Consider the following 19,571-nt stretch of genomic DNA (forward strand, 5'->3'; position numbering starts at 1 on the left):
ATTGATTACATCATTATATTACATTATGTGCTTAGAGAACCATTCTCTCACATTGAATAGTTACTTGCCTATAAATAGCCTGCTGTCCCAGATTTAAGTACACCTTTTCAGAGTTCCAGCCCTCTACACTTGGCTTTCTGTTCTATTGTGTGCAATATCCATATTATCCAGGTCCCTGATCCCTTCTCTTACTGCCCTTACCTTGGATCTCTTCTAATATCAAGTCTCAGATCTTTCTTATTAGCCAGGTTCAATGCCTACATCTAGAAATCCCTAGACCTCTAAGGCATTCCAACATAACTATTACCTACAGGGTAACATTTTGCTCTTGTTCTATGTGACTCTGTTGTCATGCATAGCAAATTTTCAGATGCTATTACTGTATGACATGAAGACATTATGAAATGAAGCAGAACTAATCCTTAAGAATAAAGATAACCTTACACTTATGTAATGTCTCATTGTCGACTTCATTTCTTCAAAGCAATTCTCAAATACTCAAAAAATACATCTGTACTACTCAAGTGAGTGGTTCAAGTATTATTCCAATTTTACAAATTAAAAAATTGAGACTCAGAGTGGTATAATAACTATTATGCACCTAGAATCCAGTCTCCTGAGATCAATTCCTGGGCTTTTCTCACTGTACTTATTGGGTTGGTTTATTTTGGGGGAGATGGGGTGAAGTGTATGTGGAATTTGCCACACATTTACCAGAAAAAAATTATAATCAGAAAGTTTACAAACCTTTATAACAAATATACAAGGACAATACTCGGTCTCCAATGAATAAGTGATGAAAACAGATGAAAGGTTCACAAATGAGGGAACACAAATTATAAATAATCCATCCTCAATAACAAATAAAAATGTAAATTAAAATACCTTTAAGGTAATACCTCAGACCCATCAAAATGACAAAGATAAATGTAAAGCACAAAAAACATTGTTGGTAGAACTATGAACAGAAAGTAGATGCAGACATTACTAATGGGACTTCCAGTTAGATTCCATCTTTTCAAAGTGTAATCTGATAAATGTTGGAAGGGATGTAGGAAAACTGGGACACCTGCATTTTGGTGGAGTTTTGAAGTGATATAACCATTCTGAAGAGCAATTTGGAACTATGACCAAAGGAGCTATAAAACTCTGCATATCCTTTGATCCAGAGTGTGTCTACTCTGATCCCACAGAGATCATAAAAGAGGGGAAAGGACCCACATGTGCAAAAATGTTTGTGGCAGCCCTTTTTGTAGTGACAAGAAACTGGAAACTGAGTGGATGCCCATCAGTTGGGGAATGGCTGAATAAGTTATGGTATTATTGTTCTATAAGAAATGATGAGCAGGCTGATTTCAGAAAAGCCTGGAAAGTCTTATATGAATTGATGCTGAATGAAGTGTGCAAAACCAAGAGAAAAATGTATACAATAGCAAGAAGATTATATGATGATTAACTCTGATCAACAATATAGTAGTTCAAGGGAATTCTAATAGATTTGTGATGGAAAATACCATTTGCATTTAGAGAGAGAACTATGGAGACTAAATATGAATTGAAGCTTAGTATTTTTACTTTTGTTGTTTTTTTTCTCTTTCTTGTGGTATTTTTACTTTTGATCTGATTTTTCTTGTCCAACATGACAGATATGGAAATATGTTTAAATGAATTGCACAGGGACAGGAGATGGTGCAATGGCTAGAGCATCCGCCCTGAAGTCAGGGGAACCTGAGTTCATATCCGGCCTCAGACACTTAATATTTCTAAACTGTGATCCTGAACAGATTACTTAACTTCAATTGCCTCAACAACAACAACAAAAATTTGCACATATTTAATCTATATCAGAAAGTTTGGTGTCTTGGGGAGAGAAGGGAGAAAAGAGAAAAATTTGGAACACAAAGTTTTACAAGAAAATGAATATTAAAAACTTGTACTTGGAAATATTGTATATGTATTTAGAAAGTGCAATCTGACCCTACAGAAGAGCCATAAAATTAATCATATCTTTATGATAATTCCACTTCTGGGAATATACCCCAAGAATTTAACTTGTTTTTAAAAGCAATATTTCTACCAAGATATCAATAGCTGTATCATGTATAACAGTTTTTGAAAAATGGGAAAAACCTAAATGTCTAGTAAATTTAGAGGGATGGCAGAACAAGCCATGCATGGCTCATTGATATAATAGAGGTATATAGCACAAGGATAATCAGTAGAATGTTGGACTTCAATTCAGAAAGGTCTGGGTTCAAATACTACCTCTGGCACAACTCCAAACAGTTATGTCCAGCCCTACTCTATTTTCTGAGCTCTAGTTCAGCATCCCCAATGTGAGGGATAGAAATTCCTATCCAAAAATGACTACTCAGAGACCTCTCGAAGTAAAAAGCAGAAAAGTTGTTTATTTAATAAATTCTCATGAGAATGAGCAATTCCACCGTGAGGAGGAAAAGAGAGATAGCTCATGGTAGAAGGGCTAAAGAAGGGAATAAGGCATACAGTTTTTATGGGTTTTAGATACAAAGGATTACATCATGAGTTGGAGAACATTAAGAGATAGGTGCCCCCCCACCCCCCACCCCTTAATTGGATGTTATTCGTGCCAAAAACAGCAGATTCCTAGTTCCGGGAGGAACCATACATCAGGCAACTAGTTGTCTAAACATTAATAACTTGAACAGCGATAAATGTCATCATTCTAGGTTAAATACATATATCTAAAATCTAAGTACATATTGGCTACTACTCAACATACTTATGTAGGTCACAGAGACCTAGAGAAACTAAAATATAGAAGAGGAATTTAAATGTCCTTGGAAGTTCTTCACCTTATCTTTACTACACGCAGCTGCTGGAAGTTCTTCAACTATACACACACATACACACACACACACACACCAACCTCCTCCTAGTAATTCACGTTTAAAACTTTAGTTATCTTTAGATGGACAATGGATGGAGTAATGAATTTAGAGTCAGAAAGATCTGCGTTTGAAGTCTTCCTCAGACAGAAACAGACTTGCCTGGGCAATTTACTTAATCTCTCTTGAACTCAGATTCTTATAACAGCATGTTGTCTCATAGAATTGTTAAATTTTATATTTTGCTATGATGACGATGATGACTGAACTCTCTGCTCTATACTTCATGTTACCAAGGGCTGTTAAATCTACCTCCACAATATCTCTCACATTGATCCACTCTGAATATTTTCACCTTTGTATCACCATGTGGCACACTGCCTTGTAAATGTTTGTTTTAAACTTTTCATTCAAGAGAAGATCTTTCTAAATTAAACACTCAATGGAGGCGGAGACAAGTTGACAGAAAGAAGCCAGGACACTGTCTGAGCTCCCCCCAGGCTCCCTCAGAATCAACACTAGATCGCTACAAACTTTTTTGCACATATGTGTCCTTTTCCCTCTTTTATGATTTGAGACACTGCTGGATCAAAGGGTATGCAGAGTTTGAACACCCTTTGGGCATAGTTGCAAATTCTATTCAAAAAGTTCTCCAAAATGGTTGGATCAATTCACAATCCCACTAACGATGCATTAATGTTCCAGTTTTCCCATATTCCCTCCAACATTTATTATCTTTTCCTGTCATCTTAGCCAATCTGAGAGATGTGTAGTAGTACTTCAGAATTGTCTTAATTTGCATTTCTTTAATCAACAGTGATTTAGAACATTTTTTCATATGATTAGAAATGGCTTTAATTTCTTCATCTGAGAATTGTAAGTTCATATCCTTTGACCATTTATCAACTGGGAAGTGACTTGTAGTCTTATAAATGTGACTCATTTCTCTACTTTGGAATATTTTAGAAATGAGGCTTCCATCAGAAACACTGGCTGTAAAAATTGTTTCCCAGGTTTTTGTTTCCCTTCTAATCTTGGCTTTGTGCAAAATCTTTTTAATTTAATGGAATCAAAATTATATATTTTGCATTCTTACAATGTTTTTTATTTCTTGTTTGGTCATAAATATTTCCCCTTTTCAAAGATCTGACAGGTAAACTATCCCTTGCTCTCCTAATTTGCTTATACTATCATCCTTTATACCTAAATCATGTATCTATTTCGATCTTATCTTGCCATAGAATATGAGATGGTGGTCTGTTGCTGACATTCTATTTTCCAGTTTTCCCAGCAACTTTTGTCAAATACTGAGTTTTTATCCCCAAGAAGCTGGAGGCTTTGGGTTTATCAAACAGTAGATTATTATACTCCACTGACTCACCAATCTATTTCTTAGCCAGTACTAGATGATTTTGATGACTGCTACTTTATAATAGAGTTTTAGGTCTGGTATTATTAGATCATGATCTTTTAAAGCCTGTTACATGGTCTGTAACAGGTTCTTAATTTGACTGAAGCAAGGGTCCATTCAGTAATTAATATTAGTAAGAAAGGTATGAGGCAAAGTGTGGCTTTCTTTTTTTTTTAACTTAGTTTAAATATATAATTAATTTATTAATTTTTAAAAACAGGAATCCACTTGGGAGGGGAAGATTCAGAAACCAAAATCAGGATTTAGGGGTGCAGATCATAGTTATGATGGAAGCTGTCCTTTCCTACCTAAAGTGATGTGAAGTTGAGGGGCTAAGTATTCAATAATCTTAAATTTCTATCAACTTCTTTCCAAGTTTTGACTGCTAAAAGTTTTCTTTACTAAAGTTACCAATACCTATTTTACTCTTTCTGGTGACAGTTTAATCTGTTATTCTCAATTTTTTCATTAATTTAAAAGCTTGCTTCCTTATGCAGGATTTCACTGGCAAAACAACTGCTATTACTCTGAAGTAATCGGAGCCAAAGGAAAGACCAAGAGGGGTTGTCCTAACAAAAGGGTTGGCCAATCAATAAGAGCCAATGTGATTTGAGTTTAAGGTATGGTCCCTGGGGGAAAAAAATCTAACCCATGAACTCCAAATTTTACCTGTTCTATATCTCCAACTACCATCTTGACATCCTCAATCTGAAGTATTCAGTTGCTTCTAGGATCAAATACAAAGTCTTCTCTTGGACTTTTTAAAGCCCTTTATGCTGGTTTTCAAACTATATTTCCAGGCTTATTATATTACTCCCATACACATGCCCTATAGTCCATCCAAACTGGCCTCTGCTATTTCTCATATATGATATTCCATGTCCTATATCTGTGACTTTGCCAGGCTTGGTATTCCCCCATACTTAGAATGCACTTTTTCCTATTTCTGCCTCTTGGAATTCTGTCTTCTTCAAAGTAAGAAACTTTTCTGATCTTCTTCACTGTCTCCCTTGATTAATGCCCTAACACTGTGTATTTATTTTATATCCCTGTCCATTTATTTTGTACATATCCTATACCATCTATAAACATATTCTATCTGCCTGGTAGAATGTAAGGTGCTTGAGGGCAAGGACTATCTTGGGAGTACCTGCATGTAGATCAGTCCAATCTGTACTACATTTAAAATTCTGTTGACATGAGAGACGATGTCTTTTGATTGACTAGAGAGGGAGCAAGGAAAAGAAAGGTGGAGGGTAAGTGGGGAGTTTTTGCCTAAACAGTTTTCCATTCTAAATCATAGGGATTTGAAAAGGCAAAAGAGTAAAGAATTTGCTAACCTCACAGGAGGAGTTTGTCGCCTCCTTCCCAGTAAGCAATAGCGTCAGGCCCCAGTTAGAAAACTGGTTTGATTTCTTCTCTTTGAGATGGAGTTGGAATCTGATTATAAATTATCTGAGTAGCTCAGTGGCAAAAAGGATTATTTAGACTCTCACTGATTATAATAAAATCTAGCAGTAGTTGTGGGAGCTATTTTATTTTAAATGATTCAATTGGGACATAACATTTTGTGGTCTCTCTAAACTAGGGCTGTCAGACTATAGTTAAAATGTCCATATCACCAATGAATTATTAAACCTTTGGAGCAGTTAGGTGCTGAGCCCAGAGGCTAGAGGACCTGAGTTCAAATTTGACCTCAGTCACTTCCTAGCTGTGGGGAAGTTACCTCAGTTACATAAAATGTAAAATGAGCTGGAAAAAGTAATGGCAAACCACTACAGTATCTTTGCCAAGAAAATCCCAAACAGGGTCTTGAAGAGTCAGGCAAGACTGAAATACACTGAACAAGAATACATTTTTACAAACAAGATAGCTGAATTCTTCATTCATTCAGAAAAGTAGATTGGTATAGTAGTTTGTTTTGCTAAAAGGCAAGTATTGAAACTATTTTGTAAAATAATAGCTAACATTTATAAAGTACTTCCCATACATTATCTCACTAGACCACACACAACAAAGAAATTCAGATTGAGAAAATCTTGATTTGCCTGGGATCTCCCAGCTAGTATCTGTGGCAAGATTTGGATTTAAAGTCTTGCCAACTCAAAGTCCACTGAATCACCTAGCTTCTACTGAGTGGATTGGATCAAATGGCTAGTACTTTTCCGTTCCAGTACTATTGTTTTATGATTCTAAGAAATTTGCTTAAAAGAATGCTGACCAATCCATTCTGGATAGCAATATTAAAGTTATGCAAAAGAATCACTAATTTATGCATTTGGTTTTTTTTTTTTAACAACAACTGTATAAATATATATACATATATTGTATTTAACATATTTTTAACTAACATATTTAACATGTATGATACTACCTGCCATCTAGGGGAGGGGGTGGGGGAAAAAGGAGGAAAGTTGCAACAGAAGCTTTTGCAAGGGTCAGTGTTGAAAAATTACCCATGCATGTTTTGTATCTAAAAAGCTATAATAAAAAAAAAATAATCACTAAGCAATCTAAATTTTTTGACTCAAGAGATTTCACTGCTAGGCATAAACCTTAAGAAAGGCAATAACAGAAAGACTTCATAGGCATCTAAATATTTATAGTAGCATTTTAATGGTTTCAAAGAACTAAAGGCGTCCATTGATTAGGGAATTGCTAAACAAATCGTGGAACATGGATTAATAGACTATTATCGTCATATATAAGACAATAAGAATATGAATAATACAGAAAATAATGGAAAAACTCAAATGAAGTGACATAAGCAAAACCTGGAAAATAATATACAGAATGACTATCACAATGTAACAGGAAACAACAATTGAATGCTGTGAAAAAATAATCACCAAATAACTCCAAACAGGAGAAATGGAGCCTTCCCCCTTCTTTGCAGAAGAGTTTTGTTGTCATTGTTGGTTTTCTCTGCTGAACTTTTTTTATTTTTTAAAATTTCAGCTCTCTGGGACAGGATAGGGGAAGAGTATAAATATTGAGAATAATTTATTTAGAAAATAAAAAGAATATATAGTGAAACCCTGAACGAGACAGCAAGCTTTTAAATTAAGGAAAAAACCGAGAGCGCAACAGAGTAACAGATAAAACTCTCGCCAGAACGACTAAGACAAGTCTTGGTGACTTTAGTAAAGAACGCTCAAAACTTGCCAAGTAGCTGATAGACATTTAAGGTTATTGAACATTTAGCCCTCAACTTCACACCATTCTAGGTGGGAAAGGGCAGCTCCCATCATAACCATGATCTGCAGCTCGAAGTCCTGGAGCGTGGGGAAGGGGCTAACTTGGGCCGGCGGGAATCCCTGGCCGCTTCCTGGCATGGCGGGCTAACAAAACGGCCCAGGACCGCTTCCTCATCCAGTTGGCGACCGCGCCACGCTGGCTCCAGAGGTGGAACGGACCGCCGGGCAGCCGGAGTCCCAGAGCCGCCCCACCCAGGCCTAAGGATAGAACCGCCCGCCCTCCCAGAAGAGACACACCTCCCAGCAGCTGCTCTTTTATTGGCTTACAGCACTTACTGGTCTTTGTGACGTCAGGGACTGGAAGGTGGAGAAAATCCAGATTAGGAGGGGGGGAGTAGATCCGAAACGAATGTGGACTCGTACACGAGGTGGGCGGGGATGGAAAAGAAGGTGTGCCGGAGGCCCTCGGGGGGCGGGGCTTCGTGCGCGGGATCCGTGACGCGCTGGGAGGGGGCGGGGCGCTACCGGCTCGCGGAGGTACCCGAAACGAGGTAAACGGATCGCTCTGAGCGATATAAAAAGCAGCTGCTGCCTGTTCCCGTAGCCCTTTGAGTCGCTGGCCCGTTATCGATCATGTCTCTGAGAAGCAGGCTCTCGAGGCTTCTTCAGAAGCAAGGGCATTCTGTGCTCAAGAAGTCCGTTCACTCGGTGGCTGTGATCGGAGCCCCGTTCTCTAAAGGGCAGGTGAGACCGAAGACTCCGCGATGGGGCGGGCGGGGAGGCAGGACCCCTTCCCCCCTCCCCCCCTTTCCTGGAAACCGGAGGAGGGTTTCCTCCGCGGAGCATCAGGGCGGGCAGCCTCACCGAGTGTCTCGCGGGGAGATGGGGTGGGGGAGGGGTGAAGCCGAGCCCAAGCCCTTTGGGAAGGGGTCGGGAGGGAGTACGCGGGGTCTTCCTGGGAGTGGAACGCTGGGTACAGGGCGCGGCGAAGCCGGCAAATGTTAGCTTTAGGGATTCCAAGTTCGGAGGAAAGGCGGGGGAGAACACGAGGATCTCCCTGGTTAGGGATGGTTGGAGAGAGATGGTTTCTCCAGTGGGGCTGGAAAAGGAGAAATGGGCGGCTCCCCCACCACCACCCCAAGAGCATCGGGCAGCCTGAATCAGTCACTGAGTGAGGATTGAAGGCTCGGGGTTGCAGAGAAGGGAATTATCTTAGAAGGGGAGAAGGCACTGACCTAGAAGATCAGTAAGTGGAGAAGACACGAAGGTGCAGCTGGCATAGGGAGAGGTTGTTTTGTTCTCCTCTAGACAGAAGTAGGGGCGGGGGAGAGGAAAGAGCCGGTCCTGGGAATGGGAAGATCCAGCTTGTTCTAGCTCTGTGACCTTTAATAAGTCGCTTTACCCCCCTGACTAGTCTCGGTTTTCTTAAAATGAATGGAACTAAATACATCTCCAAGGTCCCTAGTTCTGAAGTTGTGTGATCAGATTGATTGTGGCTCTTTTCAAAGTGAGGATATCCGTGATGATGTTTACCTGACTTTTCCAATTCTGGGGTCTCTCTGCCCCTGTACCCTCGCCTTTGGTGAATTAATAAAGTCTTAGGCGGGGTTGGATGTTAGTGCTCTAAATAATTTAACCAGCATTGAAATATAGGTTAACTTTTCAGAGAGTATCTTCACTCCCCACCTGAAATCAGTATCTCTTGTGTTTTTGTGACAGAAGCGAAGAGGAGTAGAACATGGTCCTGCAGCCATAAGAGAGGCAGGGTTATTGAAAAGGCTCTCCAACTTGGGTAAGTAATTGTGGTTTGTATTTGTGCAGTATAAAGAGGAGGAAGCTTTGAGTCAGTGCAAGTGGAAACTAATGTGGCAAACCAGGTCATTTCCTCTGAAATCTACTGTTGCTTCAATTTGAAATAAACCTTTAAAGATAACATATTTCAACACTAGTAATCATTAGCACCTTTTAATGCCAGGGACTTGAAGCAGAGCTGAACCAAACTGTTAATGTATGCAGTGTTGCTTTCTCTCAGGTTAAGTGTCCAGAAAATAAAGGAAGAACTCTCAGTGATTTACTTGGCTTCTTTTATGTCTCAACAAGTCCAGTAAGATGACTTAAGGGCTTTATATAAGGAATTAAGTGATTTTTTTGCTAAAAAGTTCTCTCTATTTGCCCAGTTTGGTCATAACAGTGCCACTTATGACTCACCATAAGCTTATCCCCATTTCTTCTTTTAAAATTCTATTACTGTAAGAAATCATGTCATATTAGTATTGCTGGAATAATTGGAATAATATGTGTGAGCATTACTTAACAGCTAGGGAAAAATGAAAAGTCACTAGATGATGCATGATAATAGACAAGATTTAGAGAGCTTTAAAAAATATGTTTAATTAAAAAAAATAGTGACTAAAATATCAGTCATGATAATAGGAAAGCAGTGTGGATAATTGAAATTTTCTAATTTTATATATAGAATTCAACTTATTCCCTTGTAAATCCTCACACCAAAGCTGCCAATAAGTAACAAGACCTGAGTTTTCAAGATGTTGAAGTTTTTGAGTGAGCTGGATTTTTTCAATCTCTCCTATGTATTATATCCCCCACTATACCGACTCATTGACTAGATGAATTTCCTGGTATAAATTCTCCTCTTTTATGGGATTTTGGAGCAAAGGATCCTTCATTCATTCTTCCTCTTTTCCCCCTAGTCCCCAACCAAAGACAGAGCTTTGGCAAAACACCCTTCTCTACTATCTTAATATTCTTTCCTTCCTCCCTCCATGAGTATCCTTCCAACTGCCTTTTGGACAAGTACATTCATACTAGCCTGTTAAAACTGTTTTTAAAACCAAGCATACCTTATTCCAGGGGGAAAGACTCCAGACTTAATTGAAAGAGCCCAAGAGTAGAAAAATACAGTTATCATTTGGGATCTGTAGACTAAAGATCATGTTTCAGCAACACAGCTTCTGCCCTTTCACTTAATCAGCCCAAACCTCATTCCCAGCGTCCTACCCCTGTTTCCTCTAGGAGCTGCTTTGTTTCTGACCAAACTGCTGCACCTAGATTTCTTATAGTTATCTACCCTTTGCCATGCCTTTGTTTCTTCCTTGAGCCCCTTTTTTGATCAGTTTTTTTTTCTCAATAGCATTTTATTTTTCCAAGTACATGTTTTCATATATATAGTTTTTAACATTCATTTTTTAAAGTTTTTTTGTTCCAATTTTTTTCTCCCTCCCCACTTTATCCCCCAAGACAGCAAACAATCCTTTTAAACTATTTCCATATTTGTCATGTTGTGCAAGAAGAATCAAATCAAAGAAAAATATCACAAGAATGAAAAAGCAAACAACAAAAAAGGTGAATATACTATGCTTTGAACCATAGTCTCTCATAGCTCTCTCTCTGGATGTGGATGGCATTTTCTATCTATTGGTATTGTCTTGAATCGTTGCATTGCTAAGAAGAGTGAAGACTCACAGTTGATCATCACATAATTTTGTTGCTATGTACAATATTCTCTTGATTCTTTTGAACTCCTTTTTTTGAGACTGGTTTTAGGCAGGAACTACTCAAGCTTCATTGGGCTGCTAGCCTTTGTTGCCTCTTTTCAGGCTTAACTACAAACTTTTGGGTAAAGTTGTATTTCTCTTCTCCTCTCCTCAGGACAAGCAAGAATCCTTATCCTAGTCCTCTATTATCCTCTAATTCTGTTTCCTTTCTTGCAGGAGGTAGATGATGACAGGGTTCTCACCCTTTAATAGTTTTTTGTGGTATATAGGTCTGAGCCCTTTAGTGAGAAAACTCACCCTAACTTATAATGGCTATTCAATGTTTGCCAGATCTTCATTTTTGCAAAATAGGCCATTAAATGGCCAAATATTTGCCCAATAATCCTACATAGCTTGAATGTCCAGGTTTCCCCAGTTTTTCTTTATATTTTTTAAATACTTGCCAATAAATGAGTGGTATAGAGGCAGTCAAGTTGATTGGGTCAAGTTTGGTGTTCCTGTTAGAAGCTTAGTAGATGCTTGTATGGTCTTTTCTTATAAAAATAGAGCTATTCAAAACATTACCTCCTTTACAGATGTAAGGTTATCTTGCTAATGAAAGAAGCTCACCATTTGCTGGGTACAAAATGGGTCCGATTCAAATACAGCTTTATAGGTACATTGCAGATAATTTATATGCTTGTTGATTTATCTACTGACTTTCTTTCACTGTCTCTATATTGATGGGCTCCTAATAAGCAGTGAAAATACCTAAAAGGGAGATGGAGAGAGAAATTTGGATAATTAAGTCACAGAATAAGAAAGACATATCTTGTATAATATACACATTATGTACTCAATAAATATCTTTTGGCCAACTGATTTGAACTCTTGTGCAAAAAAAATCCTGAGAAATCATAACTCAATCCCCTTGTTATATTCTGGACTAGATTTTGAAGTAGTCTAAGAAACCTGATCTGGTCTTTTCTTAAAACTCCAAAGAAAGAATTCCTTCAAAGTTAATTAGAAATTTCTGTTCTCAGTACATTTACCATCAGGAAGATTGATTCATATATCTAACTTGGGTTTTATTCTGCTACTATAAACAATAATTGCTGTTCTTCTCTTTTTCAGGAGATAGTTTCTTGTTATCTTTTGTTTTTATATCACCTATATTACCTGGTGTGTGTTTTTTTCCCCTTCTGGAAAAGCTATCCCTTTTAACAATAAGAACAACAAAAACATTCAAAACTAACCATCGTATGAAAATATAATCAGTGTTTTTACCATGACACTGCTCCAAAAAGAAGCAGAGGTAGTGGGTACTATCTCCTGTCTCTTCTTTACGGCCAGGCTTCGTCATTATGGTTTCAAAGCATTCAATTTTGATTGCTTTGCTTTCCACTTATATGTTACTGTATATATTGTTTTCCTGGCTTTGCCTACTTTATATTGGCTCATATAGATATTTTCATTCTTCTTTGAATTACTCAACTTCACTATTTTTAACAGTATGGCAAATATTCCATTGCATTCATGTACCACAACTTGTTTAGCTATTCCCTAATTAGTAGGCACTTGTTTTATTTCCAGCTTTTGACTACCACAGATATGTTGATTTCCTAGAATCAAGTTTAGGGGCTTGGGTTTCAAAATTGTCCTTTTCCTGTTACTTGAAGTATGTCTTATATTCTTGCTTTCTCACTCTTTTTCTCTAAAAGTCTTGTGTTTTTAAGCTCAAAAAGATGTCCAGCTATTAAAACCAGCCAAAGTGGTTCTTAAGTAACCATTAATTTTATGTCCTACAGTCTCTGTTTTATGATGGGGTATATCAATTAAAACAAAATAGGAGAAAATCTGAATTTAACATATCCTGATCTCCCAGATGTATTTTTTCTTTTTGCTAATGTCTATTTAAGATACCTTAATCCTTTAAGACTTGAAAGTCACTTTTTAAAAGAAATCTTGTTCTCCAACTTGGCTAGTTGTCTTCTAATAAAATAACAATCTTAAGCATTTCTAAGGTGAATAAGTGTTTTTTATTCCACAACAATATAGCTGTACCTTTTTTGTTGACTTTTTTGTATACATACTAAGTAGTAGGATTTTGGAGTGAAAAAGCATGGATATCTTAATGTGGTTTTTTAAAAAGCATAATTTCAAATTGCCTTTCAAAATATTTAGACCACATTCCCAGTGTGAGCAAAAATTTATTAGCACAACCTCTCCAATAGTGACTATTTCTATCCTTTATTATCTTTAAAATTTTTCTAGGTGTGAGGTAAGAACTTGGAGTTGTTTTGATTTGGATTTCTCTTATTTGTGATTTGGTGGTTAATAGTTTGAAATTCTTCTTTTGATAATTATTTGTTCATATCCTTAATTTATCCATTGGGAAATGATAGGCACTACCTTTTGATCCTCTAGACTCAAAAGTGAACTCTACATTCTGGAGATGGCAAAAATAGATTCTGGAAATGAACTTCAAGCTGTAAATGACTGACCTACGCATTAACTCTGCTGAGTCATCCTGAGGGCATGAGTCCATTCCAAAAGTAGACATCCTGAGTGAAACAAGGTTGCCCACTATCACCGTTACTATTTAATATTGTATTAGAAACGCTAGCTATAGCAATAAGAGCTGAGAAAGAGATTAAAGGAATAAGAATAGGCAATGAGGAAGCCAAATTATCACTCTTTGCCGATGACATGATGGTATACTTAGAGAACCCCAGAGATTCTGCTAAAAAGTTATTAGAAATAATCCACAACTTTAGCAAAGTTGCTGGTTATAAAATAAACCCACATAAGTCATCAGCATTCTTATATATCACTAACAAAATCCAACAGTCAGAGTTACAAAGAGAAATTCCATTTAAAGTAACTACTGATAATATAAAATATTTAGGAATCTATCTGCCAAGGGAAAATCAGAAACTTTATGAGCAAAATTACAGACCACTTTTCACACAAATTAAGTCTGATCTAACCAATTGGAAAAATATTAAATGCTCTTGGATAGGGACAGCAAATATAATAAAGATGACAATATTACCTAAACTAATCTATTTATTTAGCGCTATACCAATCAGACTCCCAAAAACTATTTTAATGACCTAGAAAAATAACAAAAGTTCATATGGAAAACAAAAGGTCAAGAATTTCAAGGGAATTAATGAAAAAAAATCAAATGATGGTGGCTTAGCTGTACCAGATCTAAAACTATATTATAGAGCAGCAGTTACCAAAACTATTTGGTATTGGCTAAGGAATAGATTAGTTGATCAGTGGAATAGATTAGGTTCAAGGGATAAAACAGTCAACAAATATAGCAACCTAGTCTTTGACAAACCCAAAGATCCCAGCTTTTGGGATAAGAACTTACTATTTGATAAAAATTGCTGGGAAAATTGGAAACTAATATGGCAGAAACTAGGCATTGATCTATACTTAACGCCATACACCAAGATAAGGTCAAAATGGGTTCATGACCTAGGCATAAAGAATGAAATTATTAATAAATTAGAGGAACATAGGATAGTTTACCTCTCAGACCTGTGGAAGGGGAAGGTTTTTATGACCAAAGCAGAACTAGAGATCATTACTGATCACAAAATAGAAAATTTCGATTATACCAAACTGAAAAGTTTTGTACAAACAAAACTAATGCAGACAAGATTAGAAGGGAAGCAATAAACTGGGAAAATATTTTTACAGTCAAAGGTTCTGATAAAGGCCTCATTTCCAAAATATATAGAGAATTAACTCTAATTTATAAAAAATCAAGCCATTCTCTAATTGAAAAATGGTCAAAGGATATGAACAGACAATTCTCAGATGAAGAAATTGAAACTATTTCTAGTCATATGAAAAGATGCTCCAAGTCATTATTAATCAGAGAAATGCAAATTAAGACAACTCTAAGATACTACCACTACACACCTGTCAGATTGGCTAAGATGACAGGAAAAAATAATGATGATTGTTGGAGGGGATGTGGGAAAACTGGGACATTGATTCATTGTTGGTGGAGTTGTGAACGAATCCAACCATTTTGGAGAGTAGTTTGGAACTATGCTCAAAAAGTCATCAAACTGTGCATACCCTTTGATCCAGCAGTGTTACTACTGGGATTATATCCCAAAGAGATTATAAAGAAGGGAAAGGGACCCGTATGTGCACGAATGTTTGTGGTAGCCCTTTTTGTAGTGGCTAGAAACTGGAAACTGAATGGATGTCCATCAGTTGGAGAATGGCTGAATAAATTGTGGTATATGAAAATTATGGAATATTACTGTTCTGTAAGAAATGACCAACAGGATGATTTCAGAAAGGCCTGGAGAGACTTACACGAACTGATGCTGAGTGAAATGAGCAGGACCAGGAGATCATTATATACTTCAACAACAATACTAGATGATGACCAGTTCTGATGGATCAGGCCATCCTCAGCAATGAGATCAACCAAATCATTTCTAATGGAGCAGTAATGAACTGAACTAGCTATACCCAGAAAAAGAACTCTGGGAGATGACTAAAACCATTACATTGAATTCCTCAATCCCTATATTTATGCACACCTGCATCTTTGATTTCCTTCACAAGCTAATTGTACAATAATTCAGAGTCTGATTCTTTTTGTACAGCAAAATAATGTTTTGGTCATGTATACTTATTGTGTATCTAAGTTATATTTTAATATATTTAACATCTACTGGTCATCCTGCCATTTAGGGAGGGTGGGGGTAAGAGGTGAAAAATTGGAACAAGAGGTTTGGCAATTGTTAATGCTGTAAAGTTACCCATCTATATATCCTGTAAATAAAAGGCTATTAAATTTAAAAAAAAAAAAAACCAAAAGTAGACATCCTTCAGTGCCTAAACAATAGGGACAACAAAATTCCTTACCACCTAGATCTGATTTCTTCATATATTTAAAAATTCTTAGTTATACATACATATGTGTGTGTACAATCTCTCCTATATAAATATTAACACACCAAAAATTTCATGATTTAGACTTTTTTTACCCATTATAACATCTAAATGAGTTTGTCTCTTCAAGAAATAGTAAGAATTATTAAAGGACAAAAGTGTGTAAGATTTAGTTTTGTTTTTAAGTATGTATAAAAGACTTCCCTTTTAAAAAATTGATGCCATCTCTTCAAATTAGTTTCTATAGATTTTTGAAAGGCTAGTCTTCAACTGAAAAAAAGCAATTTTTTATGTCAGTAATTTTGACCTTTTTATTGCTTAAGTTTGTTATATAATTTTTAACTAAAAAGTTTCTGGGGCAGCTAGGTGGTGCAGTGGATAGAGCACCAACTCTGAAGTCAGGAGGACCTGAGTTCAAACTTGCACATTTAACATTTCCTAGCTGTGTCACTTAACCCCAATTGCCTCAAGGGGGAAAAAAAGGCAAATCAAAAATAAAAAGCTTCCTTTAAGACTATTTTGACAGGCAGAGGTTTTTTCAGTCAGCACAGGGATCATTTATGAAGGAAGATTCAGTTCTAGCTGCCACATTAAGTAGGAGGGAATATTTCATATCACTTGCTTTATTCATCATTTATATTTCTATTATTTTAGCATTTTTTCAGCCCCACTAAGGAAGTTTCTAAAGTGATACCAAAACTTCAGTTTTCATTGTTCTACATTTTTCATTTTTTTCAAGTATGATTTAAGTTTTCATTATATCACCTAATTATCGATTTGCCCAATTAGCCTATTAGCAGTCTGACACTGAATTTGAGCTAACTAAATCCATGGTCCTAGAAATCTACCAGTCTTCCTGGAACAAAAAAGGGGAGAAGTTTAATAGTTTGACATATACAATATTACTGAGCAGTGCTAATATACTTTGAAGCCCACAGGGCACTAAGTAAAAAAGCAGCTAGATGATATGGTGTATTGTTTTGGACCTGGAGTCAGGAAGACCTGATTTCAAATGTGACTTCTATCACTTACTGGCTGTGTGATCCTGCACACATTATTTAACTTTCCTTGGCCTCTGTTTCCTCAACTGTAAAATGGTAATAATAGCACCTTCCTCCCAGGGTTGTTGTGAAGATAAAATAGATTCCATTTGCAGAAAGTATGACAGTCCCTGGAACATAGGCATCATGTTCCCTCTTTCCCTTAAAAAACAACAACAAAACAACAAACAAAAACAAGGAACTTTCCGTATAAATATATAAAAATGACCTGCCATGAAAAGCAATTTTTCCATCTTTGACCTGGTTTCCAATCCTTTCACAGATACCCATGGAACTAATTTAAACTTTGTGCTTTTTTTTGAATAACTATCCAAAGTAATCAGTCCTTAGACTTGTTTTCCTTTTCTGAGTAGAAAAGGGGAAGCTTCCTGCTTCATGGATCTTTTCATTTTGGATGGCAGAAAAAGCCCAGAAGACCCACTTAAAGAGGCATTATCCTGGGTCCTTTTTCTTCTTCCTGATGCTATTTAATCCTCATAATTACAGCAAATTTTTGATGAAGGTTTCCACTTTAAAATGTGGACATTCTCTGAAGGAGAATTGAGTGTTCTGGAACTAAAATAGAAAACCTTAAATTTTAAGTTTCTGTCTTTGTAATTATGGTAACTTGTCTCTCAGTACTTGACTTTCACCTCAACGGAGACATCTATTTTTAAGACTATGGGACTATATAGTGAGTGGTTAGAGTACTAGTTTTAGAGACACAGACACTGAACTTCTTGCAGTTAGTATATATAGTCTTTCTGATTTTTGGCTATTTGCTTAACAGAGCAGTGGGCCACAGCCAAGTCTAAAAGATAATTAAGGATCTTCATTGGTAGGACTTTAATTACTTTAATTACACTAACAAAATCACTTGTCCTGTTCTTTTCCCCTCTCCCTCTCACCAGTAAATGTAATAGGGACTTAGAATAGGTGAATTGCCTTGGTGAACTGTTTACAATCTTTTGGCTTCTAGTCACCCTAGGCTTCCTAAATCACTCAGTGCTTATCAGACACTAAAAGTGTTATGTCTTTCTGAATGAAACTAAAGAATCCAGCTTGCTTCTGTGACAACTATTGACAAAAGAACTGTGAGATTGTTTTATCTATAAGAAAGATGTGTCTTAAAGTAAGGAGGAGGATAGCTCCATTTAAAAAAGAATGATTATTTTTTTAGTTGCCTATTAAATGTGTATGAGTATATTGTGTAAATATGTATTTCTTTTCAGTTTTGAGTGTTAATGATTTTGTCATAATAACTAGTATTTGTAAAGCATTTTTTATGGTGAGATAGTATTTGTTATCTCATTTGATCTTCACAACTTTGTAAATGAGGTATATGCCATAATTATCCCTATTTAATAGATTAGGGAAATGAGGCTGGGAGAAAGTTAAGGCATTTGCCCAGAGACATACAAGGAGTGTCTTGCATTTTAACTCGGGCCTTCTGGCTTCAAGTTCATCTTTCAAGCTAATACTACAGTATCTAGTTTTTATTCCTGCTTTGAAAAGTCCTTGTCATTTTGACTGTCCAATTTGACTGTCCAAAAATGACTGTCCAATTCCTTCAGGATACAGCCACAAGTATTTCTATTTTTTATGGCTAATTTATTACAGAAAGGGTCACAGACCTGTTCAAATCATTTTGTTCTTGTAGCACCAGCTTTCCTTTGCTTGTTTCTGCTCCTGAGGATGATAAGAACAATACTTTTTCCAAATTCTTTCTAGTGTCTTCTAGTTGGTGTCAGACAGAGAAATGTTTTCAGGGAAAGTTAATTGGAGAAATTTTTTTCCCCTTCTGACTTATTTTCTGTGTCTAGAAACCCTTGGATTTTTCAATCCTAAATGTCTAGCTTTGCATGGGATTATCCTCAGAATGAGGGAAATTGCAAATCTTAAAAGGCAGTTTTAAAATTTTTCATGTTCAATTAGGTATGAACTTTCATTTAGGGTTTTCAAAAAGCCAGGTATGAGTTAATAGAACCTGTCCCTAAACTATTCTTTAGCAACAAGGCTCCTTTTGGCTTACTGATACTTGAACTACTTGCTAGGTTAATGAACTGCCAGGTATCAGTGGTATTTCTGTAAGGTAAGCCCAGATGTTTATGACAGAGAAGCATTCTTGTTGAATAACTTGTCTCTTTATGAAAATTCAAAAAAGTATTGTCCCTGAATATATAAGATGGCCTATTTTAAAATAAAATTTGTTTACTACTTTCCATATTGTGAGGATTAATGTAATTTTTCATACAGAGAGCTCAAAGCTGCTTGGATTAATAGATCTCTTTATATGCTGGCAGTGGAGGCTTGTGTTGGCATTGTCTTCTGGAGCTTACCTTACTTTCATTGAAATCCCATCTACTTTGCTTTTTTTCTTCTTCCCTGACCATGCAGTATTTTGATTGAGAGAAAAAAAAATCTTTTCTGATGAGTAATAATGCTTAGGAAGTTTCCTAATTCCTTCATACTGTTCTGTTTATTTACTAGTATCATTTTTTTTCCATTTTGGTTCTCCTCTGTAGAATCCTGATACAAAGAATATGTGCGCAATCTTTCAGCTAGTCTCCTTTTGAATTTGCCCTAGTTTCCTACTGCTATCTGAAGATAGCTTAAAATGCCTTTTG

General features: G+C 36.5%; 1 protein-coding gene across 2 annotated transcripts in view; it reads left to right on the top strand.

Annotated features, from left to right (window-relative positions):
- Nucleotides 1-7,913: 7,913 nt before the first annotated feature.
- The window catches only part of ARG2 (arginase 2), a 43,440-nt gene continuing 31,782 nt past the window's right edge, over nt 7,914-19,571 (top strand). Inside the window, exons 1-2 of one of the 2 annotated variants that reach the window (XM_012548923.3) lie at nt 7,914-8,219; nt 9,195-9,267. In XM_012548923.3, the coding sequence (XP_012404377.1) occupies nt 8,109-8,219; nt 9,195-9,267 (184 nt within the window). In that variant the 5' untranslated portion in view covers nt 7,914-8,108. Of the gene's footprint in view, nt 8,220-8,502; nt 8,722-9,194; nt 9,268-19,571 lie in introns of those variants that run through there. The other variant, XM_031952783.1, reaches the window with a different exon arrangement.

The sequence above is a fragment of the Sarcophilus harrisii genome, chromosome 2 (assembly GCF_902635505.1).
Source record: "Sarcophilus harrisii chromosome 2, mSarHar1.11, whole genome shotgun sequence".
Taxonomy (NCBI): domain Eukaryota; kingdom Metazoa; phylum Chordata; class Mammalia; order Dasyuromorphia; family Dasyuridae; genus Sarcophilus; species Sarcophilus harrisii.